The sequence below is a fragment of the Dermochelys coriacea genome, chromosome 6 (assembly GCF_009764565.3).
Source record: "Dermochelys coriacea isolate rDerCor1 chromosome 6, rDerCor1.pri.v4, whole genome shotgun sequence".
In the NCBI taxonomy this organism is placed as follows: domain Eukaryota; kingdom Metazoa; phylum Chordata; order Testudines; family Dermochelyidae; genus Dermochelys; species Dermochelys coriacea.
The window spans coordinates 55,616,335-55,638,430 of record NC_050073.1 but is presented as its reverse complement, the minus strand read 5'-3'; the positions used below and the strand labels follow the sequence as shown (position 1 = coordinate 55,638,430).

The 22,096-nt window shown below is 49.0% G+C and overlaps 1 protein-coding gene across 15 annotated transcripts in view; it reads left to right on the top strand.

The window, feature by feature from the left end:
* The window catches only part of PACSIN3 (protein kinase C and casein kinase substrate in neurons 3), a 38,808-nt gene extending 19,104 nt beyond the window's left edge, over positions 1-19,704 (top strand). For 4 of the 15 annotated variants that reach the window (XM_043515793.1, XM_043515787.1, XM_043515792.1 and 1 more), the window contains exons 2-14: positions 5,630-5,698; positions 7,960-8,027; positions 8,365-8,479; positions 9,557-9,657; positions 10,144-10,300; positions 11,127-11,362; positions 11,847-12,002; positions 12,704-12,879; positions 13,857-13,977; positions 14,480-14,613; positions 15,458-15,523; positions 16,048-16,208; positions 19,387-19,704. In XM_043515793.1, coding sequence (XP_043371728.1) covers positions 8,434-8,479; positions 9,557-9,657; positions 10,144-10,300; positions 11,127-11,362; positions 11,847-12,002; positions 12,704-12,879; positions 13,857-13,977; positions 14,480-14,613; positions 15,458-15,523; positions 16,048-16,208; positions 19,387-19,502 — 1,470 coding nt within the window. In that variant the 5' untranslated portion in view covers positions 5,630-5,698; positions 7,960-8,027; positions 8,365-8,433 and the 3' untranslated portion in view covers positions 19,503-19,704. Of the gene's footprint in view, positions 1-2,132; positions 2,319-3,914; positions 4,079-5,629; positions 5,699-7,959; positions 9,658-10,143; positions 10,301-11,126; positions 11,363-11,846; positions 12,003-12,703; positions 12,880-13,856; positions 13,978-14,479; positions 14,614-15,457; positions 15,524-16,047; positions 16,209-19,386 lie in introns of those variants that run through there. The other 11 variants (XM_043515791.1, XM_043515790.1, XM_043515789.1 and 8 more) reach the window with 11 other exon arrangements.
* The last annotated feature ends 2,392 nt before the right edge of the window (positions 19,705-22,096 follow it).

Sequence of the window (22,096 nt, the reverse complement as noted above, 5' to 3'; positions counted from 1 at the left end):
TGTTGCTTCAAAATTTGCCATCGATGAGTTGATGCAGAGAAAAATATATAGATGCTTTGAATTACATTAAAAAATTCAGCAGCCTCACTAGAAGCTGATGCTCCATCACTGACCACCAAGTTCAATGAATGAGAACTGCATGGGACAAAAAAAGCTTGAGGGTTTAACTCTCAGTTCCATGTCTGCACTCCTCTGTTCTTTCCTCTCATGTTGGCACCATTATCGTAACCCTGACCTCTCATGTCAGCTATTGCAATTCCTGTATCTTCCAGCTTTTTAAGAAGCACATTTGTAAAACTAGGTCCTGTAGTATCATCAATGTCAATAAATTATAGAAAATGCTCTGACAGTCACCATTGCAGGGACATTTTCACTAGGTTCTGTTGTTACAAAATGCACCATTAAAGTCATTTGTTCCGTATGGCTGATGTCAGGTGTGCAGTCCAGAATAACAGAGTAATATCTTGCTGACTTCAGATCTGCCACAATCTTCTGTTTCAGAGTAGCAGCCACGTTAGTCTGTATCCGCAAAAAGAAAAGGAGTACTTGTAGCACCTTAGAGACTAACAAATTTATTTGAGCATAAGCTTTCATGAGCTACAGCTCACTTCATCAGATGCATTCCACCATAATCTTCCGTTTGACATTTGTTGCCAGTAACTGTATGATCTCATTTTGAATTGTTTTTCCAAGGTAGTGGTGTGTGTACATTTCTTGGGTGGTGACTCTTCTTAGATGCTCCTGGAGTACAGCATCAAACTCAGCCATCAGCTACACAATTTTAAAGAAGTTTCCATTGTTTGGCACATACAGCTGATCTGAAGTGCCACGCAGTGCTAGGTTTTGGTAGCAAGCATTCTCACAATGGCAATGAGCCTTTTCAGAACATTTTGCCAGTAAAGAGACTCTGATGTAATCTTCTCTTGATGCTGATCATCTATGGTGGCCTTTAACCTTAGTCTCATTTCAAGCTCTTTCCACCTATGGAATGCTCTCTGGTGATTTGCTGCCTTCTCATGGCATGCCAGATTTCTAGCCAGATTTTTCCAGTCCTTTGTTCCTGTAGAACCCAATGTGGCTGGAACATTAGACTGGAAGAGTTTGCAACAAAAACAGTATGCAGCATTCTGGGTTTTTGAGTACATAATCCATGGCCTCTCCATTTTGTCACCGTTGGGGATTTCACACCAGAAATGTGTTGGATGGAAACTTCTATTTTCATTGTCTTTGGGAAACATGAAGTTTTTCACTTGCTGTGGCCCATGCAGTACAACGAAGTCCCTCAAGATACTGCTCAAGTGGGTCCACAGTCCTGGATCATCTAGACTTAAGGAACTAAATTCAGCTGCAGCTGTTTCTTGTGCCTCCACCACACTCTTCTCTGATCTACACTTTTTTTTCTTCAGGAATGTGCATGGTTACATCCATTTGAAATGGAGATATGGATGCTGCAGTAGCTGCCAGGTCACCTGCACTCTGACTAACTGGAAGATCAGGAATCTCCTCACCACTCACATCCTCACTGGGCCGGAAGGCTCACTGTGAACATTTGTGTCTATGTATCTCAGGAGAGCTCCTTCCTGCTTAGATAGAAAGCTTCCTTTGCTTTCTTTCTTTTTCTGAATGCAGCCCCAAAGGGGTGTTTTCTTCTTTCACTCATGACTGCTGTTCTGTGCCAGCTATAATGGCTCTCAACACTCAATTGAAGGGGACAAATAAGCAGGCTGGTAGCAGGGCCTGAGTGAGGGAAGACATCAGCATCTTAAGGGCCTAACTGGCTCCTACTACTTCGGTTGACTGGCTGTTCTCCTCAAGTGGGTTCAGGGAAGCAGCAGGAAACTCCCTGAGATTAATCAGTCCAGACTCCTGGGGGTGCTGGAGAGGTACATAAGAGGTTCCTCCTCCTCCTCTTTCTCCCTGCAGCTCTTGCTGCTTTCTGTTATTCCTTCTCACCTTTTCTTCTGCCTGCCTGTTATGTCTCTTGTGCCCTCCATCCTCCAGCACAGCACTCCACCATCTCTGTGCGTCTAGAGTAGAGAGAAGACATATGCACCAGCAGCAGATACAATTTTCTACACTCTGGGTCCTATTGGCGTCTGCCCCCCACAGTCTGGCACCCGAGGCAGCCACCTCAGTTCGCCTCATGGTAAGGCCAGCCCTGGCTACGTGTGCATTATGGGGCCATGCCGATATAGTTATGCCGGTGTAGTCTCCATAGTGTAGATACACCCCTGGACAATAGGAGAGAGAGCAGAAGCCTGAAGCTAAAGGAGGATTTGGACATGAGGAACAGTTTTTGGCAGTGAGAGCAACTTGAGGTAAGAATGAGGATTTCCAGGGTTATGGCACATGGTGCAGTCTCTCTGCTGTTTCAGGATGTTGTCTCAGTTGGAGTTGTGGAGGATACCAGTGCAGCGAGTTAAGCTAACTTCCAACGATCGGAGAAGTCTGAGTTCTCTGCTTGGCCCTGTGAATTTGTCCCTTCCAGTCACAGAACCTCCCAGCTTTCAAAGAATGTGGGATTCCTTCTGTGTGTTTTGCTGATGCACTGCAATCCTTGAAACCTGGTATGGATTTGTCTGACCTCAGCAGGGTGTCTTTTTCCACTTGCAGGCTTCTGGAGTGACCTTTGTATGTACCTACTGGTCTGACTAAGTGCTTTGTCTGTCTGTCTGTCTGTCTGTCTGTCTGTCTCTCTCTCTCTCTCTCTCTCCACAAGCTGGATAACCCAGCTGAAAATCTTCTTTGGACTAGGCAGCTTTGGCAGCTCCAGTTCCAAGGGAGTGGCTGGGAAATATTGGCTCCTAGCTCCTTTCCCAGCCAGGTGACTCCACCAAGAGTGCGATCCCTGGATTGGAATAAATACTATTGTGAAAGTCTGCCCTTCCCGAGCAACAAGAATGTCCCATGCAGTCACGTAACATTCCCATTATTTGAGGGATCTTTGCATTATCTGGCATCTTGACCAGATACCCAGCTGAGTAGCTGCAAGCTAGAGTGGGGACCTGGGTATGCCCTGTGGGAAGTGGGTAAGTACTGTGCAGCATTTACAGGAAGCTACTATATAGTGGGAATGTAGAGCACATCACTAGCTCAGAGCAAATCCACATTTACCACTGTGCTGGTGTCTGCTGGGACAGGCAGTCTCTTCTGGCACTAAACTGGTGGAAAAGATAGAGTAGTCTTGGCTGTTTGTCTGTAGATAAGATGGCTTGGCAGGCCTGGCTTTCACTGATAGTCCTCTATCCAGCCTGTCTTAAAGTTCATAACAATTAACTATGGAGGCTTGAGGCTCAGTTTCTTTGTAAATTTGTTCACACTAAATGTCTGTAACTGTGGCTGAGAGTGCCGTATGGTAGGGACAGTGCCTTCATCTCTATCTGGTATAGGGCTGAGAACTATTTGGGGAATCATACCAGTCACAAAGGCCCTGTTCCCCCTGAAATGGAACTGAGCTAGACATGGCCTGCTCCTGACAAACACGGGCTAGGCTTGGCTTCAGTGTCTGATGTGGAAATGACTTAAAAACAAGGGGAAACCATTCCTTGTTAAAGATGTCTGGCTGAGGTGGGCAGACTAAAACCTCAGTTTCTAGATAGGGTTGTCATGCAACTAGGTCCTGTGCCCAGCAGTAACTGCGGTGTGGGAGAAGGTGGGACAGAACATGCAGTGTGGCAAAGGCCGTGCTCTCCCACCTGTGCAAATCCACTTCACAGGTGAAACTCCTGCAGAGCTGCCTTCCAGAATTAGGGGAGTTGGGAGGGTGAGAATGAACCTCCCATTTCAGTATGCCCCTCACTTTACTGAATGGAAAAGTCCAGACCTTGTCCACAATGATCCAGCCGTCCAAGGAGGCAATCCAAATAATATACCCAGATAGTGCCCTGGGCACTCAGAGAGTGGAAGTATCGAAGGGTGGTGCACAGGAAGGAGGCTTTCTTTGTCTGCCTTGGGGAAACATTCACAGTGGCTAAGGATTCATTTTTCTTCTTGGAAGAAGTAGAAGATGGTCCCCTGGCTCCTAGGCCAGAAAAAGAATTCATGCATCAGGACTTCAGGGATGAAGGAATGAAGATAGGTGAGACACAGATGCAAAAGCAGTGAATAGGGGTATGAGCTGAGTGAAGTGGCTAGGGCCCACTTGGTTACTAGGGTGTTGGTATGTAATGCATGCAGAGTCTGGCTATTCCTTCCCTGTGTGTGTGTGAGAGAGAGAGAGAGAGAGAGAGGAGGGAGCAATTCTGCAGTTAGCCTCCTTTGCCTACAGTACTCTAGCTTTTGCCTGTCCTTGGGGAGCAGACAGAACTATCTAGGGTCAGCTAGTCTTGGTGTAAACCAGGGGTGGGGAACCTTTTTTTCTATCATAGGCCATTGACTCACAGAAAAAATCCATTGCAGGTCACTCACCCGTCCGGGGGGGTGCGGAGTGGCAGAGCTCGGGGATTCCTTCCCCTGCAGTGGGGCGAGCCAGCGCTTGCAACTTCAACCTCATGGGGGGGTGCCAAGACTTAGGGTTTCCCTCCCACAGTAGGTCCGGCCAGCGCTTGTGGCTCCAGCCCTGTGGGGTGGGGGAGGGTGGAGGCTCAGGACTTCCCCCCCAGGTGGGATGAGCTGGTGCTCTCAGCTTCAGCCCTGCAGGGGGGCGCTGCAGCCTGGATGAAATTAACCAGTGGGCTGGATCTGGCCTGTGGGCCATAAGTTCTCCACCCTTGGTGTAAACCCTGTGGAGTCACTGGATTTAGAGGATGGAACTGGCTCGTGGCCTGATAACTAGATGCTGGAAATGACCAAACACAGAAAAGAAATCAGCTCCTTTGTACAGACACAAGGTAGTCATCCTGGGGACCACTTCCTGCCATTTCCCTGGGAAGAGCAGAGGGTGAGCTAGATGCTCTTCCACAACCTTCTACTCTTGTCACTTGGTCTCAAGCACTGCTATTTGCTTCTCAATTTGCTCTGGAGGCAGGTGCAGCCCTGCCATAATGGGTTCTCTGGTGCTGAGCTCTGCTTATGGAATTCTGCTGGGTAGGAAATCACTATCTGAAGAAACCCTGAATAACTCTAGCACCTTCTTATAACTGAGAGTCTTCCTGCTTGTTTAGCCAGCTAGATGGGATAGCTGATGATGGTGAGAAGAGGGATGTATTACTCTGGCCACATTTTTGCTGTGCGAAGATTTTTCTGAAGGCCCTCTTGATTATGGGGTCTAACATTGTGTGGAAATCCTGTATTTTTCTCCTCTTCCAGCCAGCTATTCTGCAGAAGTGTCTGATGCCCCTTCATGTAGTCCTCCTGCTGAGAATGAGACCGAGTCCTGATCAGTCTAACTCTAGTGCTCTTGCAGGAGCAGGCAAGGCAATATGTGATTCTCTCCCACTACTGGTGTGGAAGGGAGGAGAGGGAGACAGGCGCACTTCTCCTGCCACCCTTCAATCCTGACCTGCCACATCCTTTGCTTTTCCAGTACTGCTGCTACATCTGCCAAAGAACCTTGGTTCTGACCTACAGACCCCCTACTATTCTGGTATCGTGGTCTCTCCTGTACAGCAGCTGCCAACCCTCTGCCATGTTAAGATGTCAACAAGGTAATCTACTGTGACCACAAAACTAATGTAATTTGTATTTTAAGGCAGGCTTGAAGTCTCCATTGGTGAAATGACCTCCTAACGGTACAGCCAACCTCAGGCAATCAAAAATCGTAAGTTTGGTTTTAAAATGCTTTTTAAAAATTTCACTTTTTGTAGTGCACTTGGGTCATGGTTTTTAAGCTTTTTATCTCAACAACCATGAGGGGGGCTGGGAACCCTTTAAAAAGAAAATGGAGAATCTCATGTAATAGTATTACTTCAGGACCTGGGGCTCTAAGAAAATACCAGTGGTTCCCAGACTTGCAATAAAGTGGCAGCACTGTAAAAGCTATCCAACAGCCAAATAGCCTCCTTCTGTTTCTAGTTTGTCTCCTTCCCCACAAATAAAACCCCCACTCCTCAAAAGCCACCCCAGGGATTCTCCTACTTGGAGTTTGAGCTGGCTTTGCCATCTCACCAGCATCAGAGTGTGGTACATAGATCTACAAAGAAAACATTTTTTTTTTTTATTTGCTAGTAAACTCTCCTGGCTGTCCCTGCCCTCAAGCTGTTCGCAAGAGCAGACAGCACATGATGCTGTAGGAATAACCAACTTGGAGGGCAAGCCTCTTGCTCTTCCTGGGGCTCAGGTTGGCAATGGCAGCTACCTTTCTCAGCACTTGTGTTCATTATAAAATGTTCTCTCCAAGTCTGCATATGGGGTCAATGTGTAGGTGCTCTGGAAAGGTCTTGTACAAAAAAGGGTCCCTCTCATTTTCTGATGTGTATCTTCCACCAAGACAGACCCACTGGACTTCTGTAGGGCCTATGCTGCTCCAGGAGAGGCTTGTGCTCTAACCAAATGCCAGCTACTTTGAGGTTGCAAAGCCTATTATTTCTGATGTTAAGGCATAGTATAGCCAGCAGGGTTTGCAATTCTGGGGTCGATTAATAGCTCTGGCAGCTAAAGAAACAATCTGTCTGACTCCTAAATTGAACGTTTGATGCAGAAACTGCAGAATGAATGGACCTGGGTTCTCTGTCCTTTAGTCCCTTTTCTGACTGACTCCTAGATGGAGCATGGCTGCTCCACAGCACATTAAACAATTTTCAGCTTCCACCCCCAAACTCTCACGTGGGGTAGTTAGTCAGGACTGGAAACCAAAGTCTGACAGTGATTCATCTTTCCCTGGGAGGACTCAATACTATTTAAAGGTGAACTGAGAAGGATTTTTTTTTTAAATTGCGCTTGTGCCTCTTGCTTCCTTATGAAGGAGAAATAAGGCCTGGGAGATAGGTTAAATATGTTTTTAACTGCTTGTGTGTTACCTTAGAGATTTTCAGAGTCTAAAATCTGGTGGTGGTGGAGGATGACTAGAAGTCCCAGGGATGTTTACTGTGAGTTCTACACTTTAACTGAAGGGGCAATGAAATGACTCTTTAACAAACACTTTATTTCTCCAAAATATGATTTGGTGGATGGTTAGCACAGTGACTCAAGCCGCTCCTCATCCCCTTCCCTCGCCCATGCCTTCCCCTGCCAAATCTTAGTTTGACTAAAATCCCCTCCCTTTTCAGGTGCTACAGTTTCCATTCTGTTGGCTCTTGTGTTATCTCCATTTAATTAATTCTGAGCCATTGTAGCTTCTGGCTTAAGCAAGACATCCGTTTCTAACACAGAAAAATCAATCGGAACAAACAGACAAAACAAGAAATGTTACTACTACTTGGAGTACAAGCTCCTTGGGCAGGGATTGTCTCCTCATGTTTTCACCATGTCTAGCACAGTGGGGTCCTGGTCTACGAGTGGGGTTGCTATTACTGCAGTAAAATGTTTAAATCTCTTAGCTCTTTGGCCTACAGGCACTAGAGAAGGCTTTTGCCTCTTGATTCTCCTGCATGTCATGGTAGACAGCACTAGGCTTATCTGAAAACCCAAGTGTGGGCAGCAGTGGGGGAGGCTAGAGAAGACATGTGGGCTGTACTGCAACAGAAGGGAGGACCAAGCCCAGTGCAGCTGCTGTGCCTGGGAAACCTCATTTAGTTTAGTCCATTCCAGCAGTGCGCTGTTCCTTTGCTCAGCTGTTATAACATCACCTTTCCCGCACAAAGCCCTCATGCTGCCCCACTGCTTCTATTTTAAATCTTTGGGACTGGATCTTGTGACACAGGGATTTGGCATCTCCCCTACATGCTGGAATGTGGCACCTTGGAAGAGGAGAGTGGCAGCAGCTGCTGTACCGGGAGTGCCCCTCCTTGCCTTGAGCATAGGGGGAGACCCAGGTTCCTATCCTACGAGTGTTACTTGTCAGAACAGCAGTGTCTCTGTCTGTGTCAGAGCAGCAGGGTATAACTGTCTGTGCATCTTTCTCTTACCCACCACCACATTTAGAGTTGGAACAGCCCAAGAAATCACTCCGGGCAGCTGGGGCCTCCAGAGCCCTCATTCTTCTCTTTCAGGTATGTAGTTACTTTGTTGTTGGGCACAGGAGTGGAACCAGCTGACTTGTAGTCATGCAAAGTTCTTTCACAGGCTGGCTATTAGGGCTGCTGGTGAGGGGAGGGGTCCTTCTGCATTTAAGGTTTCATACACCTGAATCTTCTGTTTGGAATGATGACATGCTCCTGTAAGTGGGTTTCTTGGAGGGCAGTGGGAGTTAGGGGAAGTTAGAACTTTCTTGGGAAGCCAAAAGAATTTCCTTGGTGGCCTTCTAACAGCCTTCATATTATCTAAATGTGCTGCTCAGGCAAATGGTACTTAACCCTCTCCTTGGTTCCCTCTGTGTCTCTTCTGAAGTCTACCATGGGTCTCTTATTGTGTGGCTGATAGTCCCAGAAAGCAGACGCTGAGAAGGACTGAGGGGACATGGGATACCTGGTCTCTTGGACTGATCTGATGCTTCTTCTGCTCTGTGAGTTCTGCCTTGGGGCTGGCAGAGTGAGCAGATACCTTTCTAGGGTGTGAGGGAAGCTTTTTATAACTGGGAATGTGCAAGAGGAGAAGAGCAGCAGCAAAGCATGTCAATCCTATGTTAACCAAAACTTGCCTGGAACAGGCCTGTCTATACTCCTTACTCAGGCCTGTCTCCCCCTGCCACCCCTCAAAGGGTAGTGGTGCTCAGGACCATCCTAAGCACCACCATCAGGGCAATTCTCATGTGGCAGCAGTGCCAGGATCCCAGTCCAGCCAAAATTATGTATTGGGCTGAATAGGAATTGGTAGTGACAGTGTATCGGTGTGGGGTGAGATGGGGCCTTTGTCACCTTCTACACTGGATTCCCTGTGCCCAACACAGAAATGTGGTGACAGAGACTGTGTCGTAATGTAAATTGGGATGTTCCCAGGAAGCTGGTTCTGCCCGGAAACCCAAGCACATTCTTGGATAGATGGCACTAGGTGTGGCTATAGTTCCTTTCCTAGCCCGGTAGGCTGCACCCCATTCAGGACATGCCTTCCTGGTGACCATTGGGTTTTGTTTTCTCTAGTCAGTAACTGATGTAATCCCTTAATCCTCCTCACTCTTTTATATTGGGACACTAGAGTCATCTCTTTCAACACAACTTATTTTAAGTGTCTCAAGGCTGAACATGCTCAGTAGTTTAATGTCTCTTCCTTTGATGGTCTTGGCGAAAAAAGAAGGAGTCTCTGCTGAGGCATCTGCTGAGGCGAAAGGTGCTGGACTTACCAGTGTCTCCAGGACAGGTACAGCCTGAGTGGTGGCAGGGCCAGTTTCCTCCCTTCTAATGTGCCACAGGCCTCTCCTGGATGGGTCCCTTCTAGCGGGGAGAGGAGTTGAATCTGCATGGCCTGTTTCGTGCTGGAACTGAGTAAGGGGGTTGGTTGGTGCCAGTCGTGCTCTGATATGGACACTTGCCCATTGGCAACTGGACTTGCCCAACTCCCTTCCATAAGTATTGAGTTGTCGGGATGGTGTGTGGCTGAGTCCCTGACAGTGTCATACTACAAACAGCTCTTCTTTCTCTTCCAGCTGCACTGAAATCTGCAAACATTCTTTGCTGCAAGAAAACCAGGGTTATGTCATCAGAAGATGATGTTGTTGGGGAGGCTCTTGGGGGCAGTTTTTGGGAGGTAAGGTGGGATCATTAGGAGGGAGGAAAATGTCTTTTACGTGTCACCCATAGAGTTATGGCTTGGGTCTCAAACTCCCTGGGTAATATGCTATTCCCTTGGAGTGGGAGGGAGGGAGAGACACTGACTTGCTTTTGGAACTGCTGTAGTTCTCTGGAGGGGGATTCAGTAGGGTGTATAGGCCTTGGTATAAGGGGGAGATGACCTCTTCCTTCTCAGAAGCTACTGAGTGATGCCTCTATTCTAGACCTGAATCAACACCAATGGAGAAGAATGTGAAGCCAGAACATCCCACCTTTTAAACCTCCCACAATACATCCACCTCCTCCTGCAGGAGCCCTGAGTGGGGTCCTAGCCCAGCTGCTAGCCTCAGCAGGACCTGCCCTCACTATGTGGTGGCCTGATCTGCTGCCTCTAGCTCCTAGGGTGGGTGGATGGATGGGTGTGAAGTCAATGCAGTGGGACTGACACTGTCTGCTCTTTCAGGCTGGTAACTACAGGCGGACAGTGAAGCGTGTAGATGATGGGCACCGTCTCTGTAATGACCTCATCTCCTGCTTCCAGGAGCGAGCCAAGATTGAGAAGAACTATGCCCAGCAGCTAACAGACTGGTCCCGCAAATGGAGGACCGCTGTAGAGAAGGGTGAGGCCGGCCGGCTAGGGTGGGCACAGGCTTCAGGAGAAGCTCTCCACTCCTAGAGCACCCTGTCTTGCTGTCCTTAGGAGATGAGCACACCCATTGGGCAGCATGGAGCTGGATTTCTTGTATTCTTCTTTCCTGGCTCAAACCAAGTAGCTCTAGGACAGGGATGCTCTGTGGTTCCTTTCCAGCCACCAGTTCTCTGATCCCTTCAAGGAAGGGATGCTCCCTCTGCATTTCCAAGTGCTCCATTACAAAAAAAGTTTGCCAGACTGGAAGGGGAGGTTCAGGCTTGGAATGTGTACAAGGGAAGATCTGTAGCCTGACTAAAGGATGACTTGGGAGGAGAGGATGGGAACACAAGTGCCTAAGAGAATCTAATGGCAGGTGATTGACATCACAAGGTGATAGAGCCTTAGAGTGTAACAAGGAATGGGAGGGTATTAGAACAGATGCCCTAAAGTGCCAACTAGCCTATGAAACTGGCCTTAAGCTCCAGCCAGGGGGCTGCCATTGCTTCCCTCTTCTAAGCTCAGCTAAGCTAAGCAAAGCCCCTGAGGAATATTTTGTAGGGACTCACCTACACTGCACTGGGGCAGGACTAGATCATCAGCTATGCATGCTCATTGCTAATACCTGACTCTGCGAGCTGTAACACCTAGTCCTTCCTCTCTTTCCTATCTGTGCAGAGAACAGTCCACGTTGGCCTGAGTGCTTTTTGGTGATGGCAGAGGTGTCCTGCATGATGAAGGAAGGCTGGTTTCTGAACTTGGTCCCCATATCTGTGGACATGGGGTTGTAATGGCCACTCTCGTGTTTGCTCCTCCAGGCCCTCAGTATGGCACACTAGAGAAGACTTGGCACGCCTTCCTGACAGCTGCAGACAAGCTGAGCGAGATCCATCTAGAGGTGCGGAACCATCTTGCTGGAGAAGATGCAGACAAGATCAAGGCCTGGCAGAAGGAGGCCTACCATAAGCAGATGATTAGTGGGTTCAAGGAGACTAAAGAGGCAGAGGATGGATTCCGTAAGGCCCAGAAACCCTGGGTGAAGAAGCTGAAAGATGTGAGCAAGGAGTGTGTGTAAGGCAGAGGGGGCTGGGATGCTGGGGCTAGACATTTTTGCCTGGAGTGCAGTTAGCTTGGGTGCGCTTTGTTTAGGCCTCTCTTTGGTTGTGGGGGTTGGTTCTGTTAGGTGTGGCTGGCTCCTTGCCCATGGCATACTTGCAGCCTTCCTTGGTGCAGAAATATCTGAGGTTGGTGGGCTGGGGCCCTCCTGTGTGGCAACTTGTGACTTGGGGGAAGAAGGGGGTGACTTTCTGTCTGTGTTGTTCAGGGGAAGCCTTTTCCTTTGAGCATGGCAGGCTGATTGCTGAGCTGGCCTCTCCTGATGGGGCTTGCTCCTGTGTGTTGTTTGCTGCCAGTAATAAAGTCTGAAAAACAACACCTACCAACTCTTCCCCCTTCCCCGCCCCCCCAGCAACACGTAAGGGATGGGGAAGTTTGTGCTGGGGCACCTAGCTCTGTTTTTACAGAACTACCTGTGTTAGGTGGAGACCTCTAAGAAGAACTATCACACAGCCCGGAAGGATGAGAAGACCGCACAGACACGTGAGAACCATGCCAAGGCAGATTCCTCCATCTCGCAGGAGCAGCTGCACAAGCTGCAGGAGCGTGTGGAGAAATGTGCACAAGAAGCTGAGAAGGTGGGTGTGCCCTGTGTGGACTCAGACCATTAGGGGTCACTATACCGGCGAGGCATGGGGAGAAGAGACTTGAAATGAGTGTCACCGTAGCTCCTGGTCCTACAGCGTGCCAAGTATCCTCGCTGCCTGCTGACTTGTGTGGGAGCTCAGTACCTCATGGAACTGACCTATAGCTAGTCATGTCCTGGTGACAGGGATCAGACAGCGCACCTGGTGCTGTATAACAAATAGCTCCAGGCTGCTGCTCCATAGGGTAGAATCTGCAGTGCAGAAGGATCCGGCACAAGAGTGACTAGTGTGCATGTCCAGGTGAATGCAGAGTTGTAGAGCTGCTCAATGGAGAAGATGGCTGGAGAGCTGAACCTGTCTCTGTCTGTCTGTTCCCTTCTCTGTCCCCCTCCCCCGCAGCTGGGAAAGTCACTGCCATTGGAGAACTGGGGAAGGTGTCAGAGGCAGAGAGGGGTCACTGACACGGCAGGACTGCGAGCCTGGCTCTGGGGAGGAAGGGGCTTGCCTGGGTTCCCCTGATGTTCCCATACACCATGCTTAGCTGTGCAGGGGAGTCTGTGCAGAGTCCCCTGATGGAGAAGAGCAGGAGCAGGTGGGGAAGAAGCTCTTGTGTGCCCTAGACAGGGTGCAGAGCAGGGGGTTGGCACCAGGACCAGTTGGCTTATGTTTGTTCTCCCTCCTGGCTGCTGCAGTGTAAGGATCAGTATGAGAAGATGCTAGATGAGCTAAACCGCTACAATCCCCGCTACATGGAGGACATGGACCAGGTGTTTGAGGGCTGCCAGGAGGCAGAGTGCAAGCGACTGTGCTTCTTCAAGGAGATGTTCCTGGATCTACACCAACATCTCAACATCTCCACTAATGAAAGGTACCTACCTGTTCAGTGTGTCCTGGTGTGCGACGGCGATGTCCACTGCATGGCCTCTGTGAAAGCAGAGCATCTGGTATGTGTGTGTGTGTGCGCGGGGGCTTGTGTCCTATTATTTCCCCTTCTAAGGTGTCTGAATAGCTGCAGTCTGACCACAGCTTGGCTCTGGTTTTATTCAGGGAGGGTTCTGCCTCAGTTTGAGGATTCCACCACTCCTACCATTGTGCACCCTTCTTGTGGGTGTGAGTCTTTAATCTACTCTGTCCTTCATTATGAAGTGAAGGCTGTTACATGCCTCCAAGGGGATGTCTACTCTGTATCTGGGTGCACGGACCTACCCCCAGTCCTCAGAGCCTGAGCTGCCATTTCTGCACAGCTATTTTTAGCACACTAGCTCCACTGTGGACCCAGGCTGGGAGACTCACTCCCAGATGTGGTGTAGACATACATCAACTCACTGCTCCATAATCTTTGACGGCCAATGCCACCCCATTCCCTCCAATAGCTGGAGACATTTAACCTGCTTCCTTTGGTGTGATATGAGTCAGGAGATATGGCCATGAACCCCCATGTAATACTGTGCCAGGGCATGGGGGTAGCCATTGCAGCCTCCCAGGACAGTTTTTGTATAGGGTTGAGGAACACGTCAAAGAGACCCATTTCCCTGTGTCTCTTCATGGGATTCTGCCAGCTCTTTGCAAGTTCCAGCAGCAGGACATCTCCAGCTGTCCATGCCTGTGAGCCAGGCCAACTGGCTCCCTGCTCCATCTCTGAGGAGATGGTGCTTCCATGGGGTGGGATGCGTGTGGCTTGTGAAATGCTTTGGGGTTAAAGGTGCTGTAGCACAGCCTCTCTAATCCCCAGTGGTTCTTGAAATAGGATGATGTGGAGGTGAAAGGGGAAATTTATGCACCTGACAGTAATTTGGGGCTAAACAGGGACTTGCTCACTGACATTGGTTCTGCTTCTGCTTGTAGTTTCCATGCGCTGTACCGGGATCTGTACCAGGGAATCGTGGCTGCAGATGACCAGGAGGACCTGAAATGGTGGCGCAACACTCATGGGCCAGGCATGGCCATGAATTGGCCACAGTTTGAGGTGGCATATTCCTCATTTCCATATGCCACAGAGCTACTTTATTGTACTCTTACTCTGTGGCTTCCGCCTGCCCTCTTGAGACTCTTCCCACTGGAAAACACTTTGTCCCTGCTCATCTGGGATCATGATGTTTCTTTTCTTTTTTTCTTAGAGGGGATAGTAATGGAAGGTCTACCTCTGTGGCAACTGGGGAGTGGCCATGCCAGCTAAAATGCAATCATTCTGGCCCCCCTCCCAGCTCTGGTCAGGGATGGGGGTTTATGCTAAGGATAATGAGTCATGCTGAATCTTTTCTCCCCCCTCTACACCCCCAATCCTCAGGCATGATCTTACTGCCTCTGCAGGGTTCTTATTTGTCAGACTATTCCATTGCATTGCTTGGCCATTAGTTAAATATGGTGCTGTGTTCTTGTGCCCCACCCCCCTTCCTCTCTGGCAGTAGAATAAACTGTGTCAAAGCTCTCTGGACTCAGGGGACTGACGTGCCTTTCCTTCTGGACAGGAATGGACTCTGGAAACCCAGCGCCCAATCAGCAAGAAGGAGAAAAGCAGTAAAAGTGCTGAAGATGTGACGCTGACCAGCATTGTGCCCACACGGGACGGTGTCTCTCAGACCCCTCCACAGACCCGGCGAGGGTAAGGGCTGAAACCTGGGACATACTGGAGAGGAATAATTATGCCCTGGAGTATGAAATAGCTTAACTGAGAAGAATGATCTCATTTGTATTTCTCTCCCTCTTTTTTTGCCATTGGGCTGGAAATGGGTGAGCCCCAAGCAGTGCCCTTGCCTATACAACTCCTAGATGAGTAGGGCAGAGAAAGGGGCTTTCTTGGAGCATTGAGGTGGGATAGTGGGAGGATCTGCACTCATGAGTCCATGTGCACTCATATGATACTGCCAGAGCTAGGACCTTCCTCTCCTAGTGGCCCTGTTCAGTGCTGGGGTCTCTTCTCAACCCATCGTAGCATGGGTGTGCTTAGTCTGATTCACTGCTGAGCAGGAAGCTGTGTGGGGGAAGATGTTGGTAGGATTTTGCCTTCAGTTGCTTTTTATCTCTGGGAGATGGAAAAAGCCCATGAGGATTGGGAACTAGAAATCCTTCCCTAGGTACACTGGCGCGCCTGGATGTTTGAACAAGACTCTCTTCCCTGGATACGAGCATCTTATGGTTTGGTGTGGGGTGCTACCTGGTCAAAACTTGACAAGCCAAACAGTGAAAGTTTACACAATTCAGGTAGCTGCTTCCTCTTCCAGGATCTGTAGCAAATGAGTTAGAGAATGGGAAGAGGCTTAGGAAATCAGTCTCCTATGGTGTCCATTTCCTTCCTGCTCCAGAAGACATTATCTCCTACTAGCACAAATGAAGCTTAGAATTGAACATGGCAGGGAAGGAGTTGGAAGCAATCTGGGTGGAGCTGTCTCCAGGCTGTTGTCCTTTCCCAAGCAGCTGGATTCAGGGCCCTATTTGCCAATCCACAAGTTTTCCTACCAAGCCGAGAAGAACAATTTCTTCTATGACTCCCTGAGGGCATCAGCCCATGTGAAGTTAGTATGGAACACCCCCAGGGGGGTGTCTGGGTTCAAACTATGTGTGTTCTGCTCTTCCTTTCTTCTCTGCTCTGGCCCCTGAGTTAGGGAGACCAGCTGAGTCTGCCCTGGGGGGATGTGGCCTCCTTTCTCTTTCAGGGCTGTTTCCAGCTGAGCATGTTTTGGAAATACCTGAACTTCTTTGTGTTAAAATTGGCTTGGCCTGTCCTGGGTGAGGGATGTCGTCTGAGTGGGGTTGGGGCTTGAAAGGGGGATGCTGTTTGGACCAGTTACCTACACAACCCCCTGAGGTTCTGCAGTTTTCTGGGCTGTTTTGAGCTAAATCTAACTTCTCCTGGTCTCTCTTCCCCATATATTTCCACCCTCCTGTCCTGCCTCTCTGTCTCCTCCTGGCTCAACAGTGTAGTTGTTCCTGGGGCTCTACGGTGGTGCATGATTCAGGAGATGGGGAGGCGCCTCAGAGGGTCAGACCTGTGTTTGAGATAATCCTGCGTTTTTGTTTTTCCTCCCCACGCACACAGCGGAGGGAAAGAGGACGTGTCAGAGTGGTCCGATGACGACACTCCCAAGAAGTGCCTGGATGCCAATGGGCACGAGGAGGACATAAAAGTACCAGGTGTACAGGTGCGAGCGCTGTATGATTACACAGGACAGGAGGCTGATGAACTGAGCTTTAAAGCAGGTACAGAGGCACTAATCCCTTGCTACTACCACTTGGGCTGATGGTTGGAAACCTCCCACTGTGAGATCTGGTTAGCTCCTTGGGAACTCTTCATTGTCCTTGCCCACTGCTTCTGGAGAAGGGCGTAGCACTGGGCAGGCCAACACTCCATTCCACCACGCTGCTCAGTGAGGGGGACCAGGAAGACTCATGCTGTGGAGGAGGCACCTCATACATAGTGAGGCATTCAAATGCTGAAAATGGGATGTTTTGGGTTCTGGCCAAGGAATTGGAGAAGAGCAGGCCAATAACATGATTTGTGTTTGTTTGGGGGAGGATGGGTGGGTGGGTGAGAGAGAGAGAGAGATGGAAACTCTGAATAAAGACATGGGGGGTGGAGGTCAGGCAGTCTTCCTGCTGGGTGTCTTTTGAGCCCTCATTAGCAAATGTTGCTCCCTTGGGCCAGAAGTGTGAAAATCTCCTCCAAACCTTTCCCTAAGAACTTAAAGGGGGAGGGTTTGGGCTGCCTTTATAAAGTGCCTCTCCTTGCCTTTGTAAAGGGGCCAGACAGAGCTAGTTTTGGGGGGATTAAGTTCTTGTCCAATAAGCTGGAGTTAGGTTAGCAGGAGGAAACTCCACAAGTCACCACCTAAGGCAGTGGTACTCAACCTGTTTTATCATTGTGGGACACGTTACCTGGGCCACAGGTTGAGAACCATAGCACCCTCCCCAAATCCTTCCTCCCCAGGCCCCTATGTCCAGTGCTTCCCACCCAGAGACTCCACAGAGTGGGGCCAGGAGCAGAGCTCTGTGGCGTGCGAGCTAGGTGGTAGCCCCAATGTGGTGTGCGAGCCAGGCAGCAGCCCCGGCACTGCAGCATGCAAGCCGGGTGGCCTTTAGCACACAGCTGGGCTGCAGCTATGTGCTAATTGGGCTACTTGCAGCCCACGAGTTGAGAACTACTGACCTAAGGTGAGGGAGCTTCCTGGGACTGGAGCAGTCTGCTCCCAGTAGATGATGAGGCTAAGGAGAACTCTGGGACCTTTCTCTCCCCCTTAGCTGTTTGTACTCTGCCTACCTCCCCCCAATCTTTCAAGGGGCCATCTGGATCTTGGGAGTGTTTCTAATCTTGCTTGTATTGACTTGCTTGCAGAAACATTGACTCTTTTTGCAGGTACTAAAATCCCTGGCTCAACAAGGGCCTGGTGCATGAGGTCAGCATCTGCGCTGCTGAATCACTACTAGATTTCTTGGCACTAACTCACTTACTGGCTCAGTAGAACAGCTTTAAAGCAATCCCAGCAATAAGGTGGATAAGGATAATTACCCTAGGGGGAAGAAGAGATACAGTTTCTCTCCTTGACACCTGCTGGTTGGGAGGAGATGGAAGGTAGCAGGCCCAAGGGTCCCACCCCTCCCACAAAAGAAACTGCTCTAATTCAAGCCAGTTTATCGCTTCAGTGCTTGGGTCAGTTCATTCCATCCAAATGCTGCTATGACCAGCCTGTACTAGTAGGGCTTGAGTTCAACCTGGCTTGCAAGGTGACTTTCCTTCCCAGTCTCTGAACAATTGGACGGTCCCACAATGGCAGTCAAATCTGCTTGTCATGGTAGAGACAAAGGATTTCTGTTGGTGGCAAGTGATCCTATTCCTTCCCTTTCCCAAAGTTCAGAGCTGGGGTAAGGAATGAGAGCCCTTCCTGGCTAATCTCTGTGGGCCCATTCCATAGTTTACTGACTGCCTGGGCTTTGGCCAATCATTGAATGGGCATCTAACAGCTAGAGCTCAGCGGTTTCTCACTAATCCTTCCCAACTGCTTCGGAGGAGCCTTGGGCCAGAGAGAACATGAAGCAGAGTTCCAGCACTGAAATTTGGGAAGTGCAGTGCTCCCTAAGGGCCTTCTCTTGACCTCTCTGGTGCTGGTCTCCTTATCTACGGAAAAAAAAATCCTTCATGAGCAACATATCCTTCTTCAAGAGCTCCCTCTGTAGAGTTTTGTGTGCCTGCAATATGGTTCCAGTCCAATGGGAAATATTGAGATGATGTGATGAGATCAAGATTACTTGTTTGTTGCATTTCACCTGGATGGGGTTTGTACAGTAACTCCTCGCTTAATGTTGTAGTTATGTTCTTGAAAAATGCTACTTTAAGCAAAACGATGTAAAGTGAATCCAATTTTCCAATAAGAATTAATATAAATGGGGGGGTTAGGTTCCAGGGAAATTTTGTTTGCCAGACAAAAGACATATATAAGTTTTAAACAAACAATATAATACAGTACACAGTAACGATGATGGTGAAGTTTGGTTGAGGTGCGGGAGTCAGAGGGTGGGTTATTTCCCAGGGAATGCCTTACTGCTAAATGATGAACTAGCACTCGGCTGAGCCCTCAAGAGTTAATACGTTGTTAATGTAGCCTCATGCTCTACAAGGCAGCATGAATGGAGGGAGGAGACACAGCATGGCAGTGGTTGCAAACATTCCCTGTGGAAACTGAATGTGATGATGAACCCATGCTATCCCACTGGAGTGCACCACTCCCTTCACTTTCGTGTGTGTGTGTGTGTGTGTGACATGCATTGCCCCTTTAAGTACGCTGACTCCATTCTAAGTACACTGCTTTTTTAAGTAGATCAACAAGTTGACAGCAGCTGATCCCTCTGTCCTGAGCCCTGTCCTGTTTTCCCCCAACACACACTGTGGAGATGGGGTACAGGAATGGGGGGGTGGAAGTGGGGGCAGGGGGAGACCCTGACTCAGCACTTCTCTTATCCCCCCCCACCTCCCCAGCAAGCAGGAGGCTCCTGGGCGCAGCTCCAAAGAAGAGGGCAGGAGCAGCACACGGCAGTGTGGAGGAGGGACAGCTGAACTGCTTGGCAATTGATAGCCTGCTGGGTGGCTGCTGCTTAGGGAACTGAGGGGGCGGGGGCTGCCAGTCCACCCTGATTCCTAGCTCTAACGGGCAGCTCTTTCTGCAAGCAGTGGACAAAGCAGGCGGCTGCCAAACAACTTTAAATGAGCATGTTCTCTAATTGATCAGCAACAAAACATGAACTGGGATGACGTTAAGTGAGGAGTTACTGTATTTCTAATAGGAGGGTCATGCCCACTTGCCCCTAGGGAGCTATCCAGACCCTGGGAGGTGTATGGGCTCTTGACTCCTTTCCAGTGGCAAAGTTTGTGCTGTTTCCTCTTTAGGTGAAGAGCTAATGAAGATCAGTGAAGAGGATGAGCAGGGCTGGTGCAAAGGCCAGCTTCACACTGGGCAGGTTGGACTCTATCCTGCTAACTATGTCAAGAGGGTGGGATCATGATTGCTCATCCTGAGGTGTGTGTGTGTCACATGTATATCAGCATCTCCTGCAGAAGTCACCAGGTCACTGCTGGGCTCCTAACCCACATCAACAGCATGTGTAGCAATTTCTGGACTCTGGGGACATTTATTTCTTGTAATCAATGCTTCATTTTAAAATTCTAGAGCTGTAGGGATTTTCTAATAAACAAAGACTGGGTAAAGATTTCTGCTGCCTCTGAGCACGGTAGGAATTGAAGGAGGGGTCTTAATGGCTTGTCCTGGGATTGACCATTGGGACATACTGATACCTGGCCCCTCTGCTTCTGCTTGTAAAAATCTGAGAGCTCTTGGGACCATGGTTGGTTGGTTGAAGGCTGATCAGTTACTAAGCTTCCCTCTTTAGGGAAATTTTGAAGACAAATTGCTGTGAGGAAACTTTAGTGTAGCTTCCTTTTTTGACCTTTTCATGTTGGCCTAGGTATGGCCCTGAAGTAGTTCTGGTGGTCTTGGCTCCCCTTCTCACAGACTGGCAGAAGTCAAGTGTCCATGGTAATCTGTTCAGATCTGAGGGCAGCTTTCAATACCATTCACCTCTAGGTCTTATTGATTGCTCTGTGGACTGCAGCTGGAGTAGCTGGCAGAGCTTGAGTGGCTCTATTCTGTTATTTTTTCTTCCAAAGATCCAGTACGGTAGTGCTGATTATTGCTCACCTGCCCAAAGGGCTATCCCATGTGGAGCATCTTGAGCATGGGTGGTGGATATCGTAGGCAGACGGAGGTTGTGCCTCCCCAAACAGCTTAGCGTGGCCCTGCCTATGCTCCGCCCCAGGCCAGGCCCCCTTCTGCAGTTTCCAGTCCTCTGCCCAAGCCCAGGCTGACTGGGGCTAGCTGGCTTGCCTCCCACCGGGACTCGAGGTGGCTGGGGCTGGGTTGCAAGGCCAGTGCACGGAGGCGCTTCGGCTGCAGTGAGGGTGCTCTGGGGGGGTAGGTGGGGGCCCCCATGATCTTGAGGTTCAATTAAGTTTCCCATCCTAGTCAATATTTATGCCAGACGGCGGGGGGAGATGCTGAGGTGTCACAAAACGTGTCCATGGTGTCATAGGACCAAGGATGGTGCACTATCTGGGAAGTGGATGATATACCTTTTTGGAGCCTCCAGACAAGATGAAGTTGACATAGTGGAGAGGAGGCTTAGTGCCTACCCCACTCAGGTTCGTGGCACTTCTGGTTTGTAGTGGGTTTTTGGATCCTTGATAAGTGTAGCTCAAAACTACCTCTTCCTTCTGTCTGTAAAGGCACTTATGAGCACTTCTCACACATCTGAAACTCTCCCCCATCCTTCAGGCCTTTGACTTGCAGACTGGACGGCTATATTGCACTCTACATGGGGTGCAGTGCTTGCAGACCATTTAGAAGCAATATATGGTATAGAATACGCCTACCTGCTTCGCAACAGAAGCTACCTTACTGGATCCAGTTCCACTAGCTTCCCAACTATTTGCAGGTGCCATTCAGTGATGGTGATCTGTAAAGCTTTTTATGCCCTAGGTCATCTCTCCATCTTTATATTCCACTGGGGCAATTGAGATCAGCCGGGGGGGAAGGGTGAGGGGAGGGGGTGTCTGAAGTACATGATGCTGGCATTCAAATATCATGTGGATAGCCGAGGGTTCTCAATTCTGGCTTACATGTGACAAACATAATGGCTGTAGAAGCCCAAATAAATGTAACAAAGGAGATGTCTGAAGTGCAAAACTAAAGGTGAGATTGGAATTAATTTTTCATTGTAAGATTTCAGTCCTGGGCAAGTGAATCATCATTGAGATACAGAGGTAAGATTGTAAAAACACCACTTAGAATTTCACCTCGGAAGGTAACTGCGCTTACACACGAGGTCCTTGGCCCATGGTTGAGAAAATATCTGCCATAGAGTCAGAATAACTGACAAACTTGGGCCAAACATGAAAGAGAGAACTGGAACACAGACAGGAGAGATGTCTTCTGGTAACCCAGATGTTATACAGGCCAACAAAAAAGTTCCAAAGCCTTAAACTTGAAAAAGAGCACTAAGACATTCAGAGGAAAACCAACACCCAGGTTCACTCCTTTAACTGTAGAGATAAAAAAACAGGCAGACTCAAAACTCTGTACTGACCCCAAGGAGTTACCAAGAACACAAGTAGTAAAACGTCTGCTGTGATGGCAGAAGCCAAATTCTTCTTCAAATTAAATGCATTGGCAGGGTTTGGCAGATGGCCCTGGCCATAAAGCTTTGATATTTGCCTGCCTCATGAGGTTGCCTTTTGGGCTATATTTGGCACCAGGAAGTATTTATCTGCACAATGTGCCAGGTTCAGGAAGGTGTCTCAGGAGTGAAAATGTACATTGATGCCATCATAATCTGGGGCAGCTCCACTCCTGAACTTCAGGAACAACTCTAGAGGGGACTGGAAATCATAAGAAGAAACAACCTTCAAGTGAATAAGGCTTAAGTGTCCATTTTAAGTTACTGAAAGTGAGCAGACCTGTAAGATTCAAGTACTGGTGAATATGCAGAGACCCAAAGATAAAAGAATTCTGAGACTGCAAGGCATGTTTATTTAGATCAGTAAG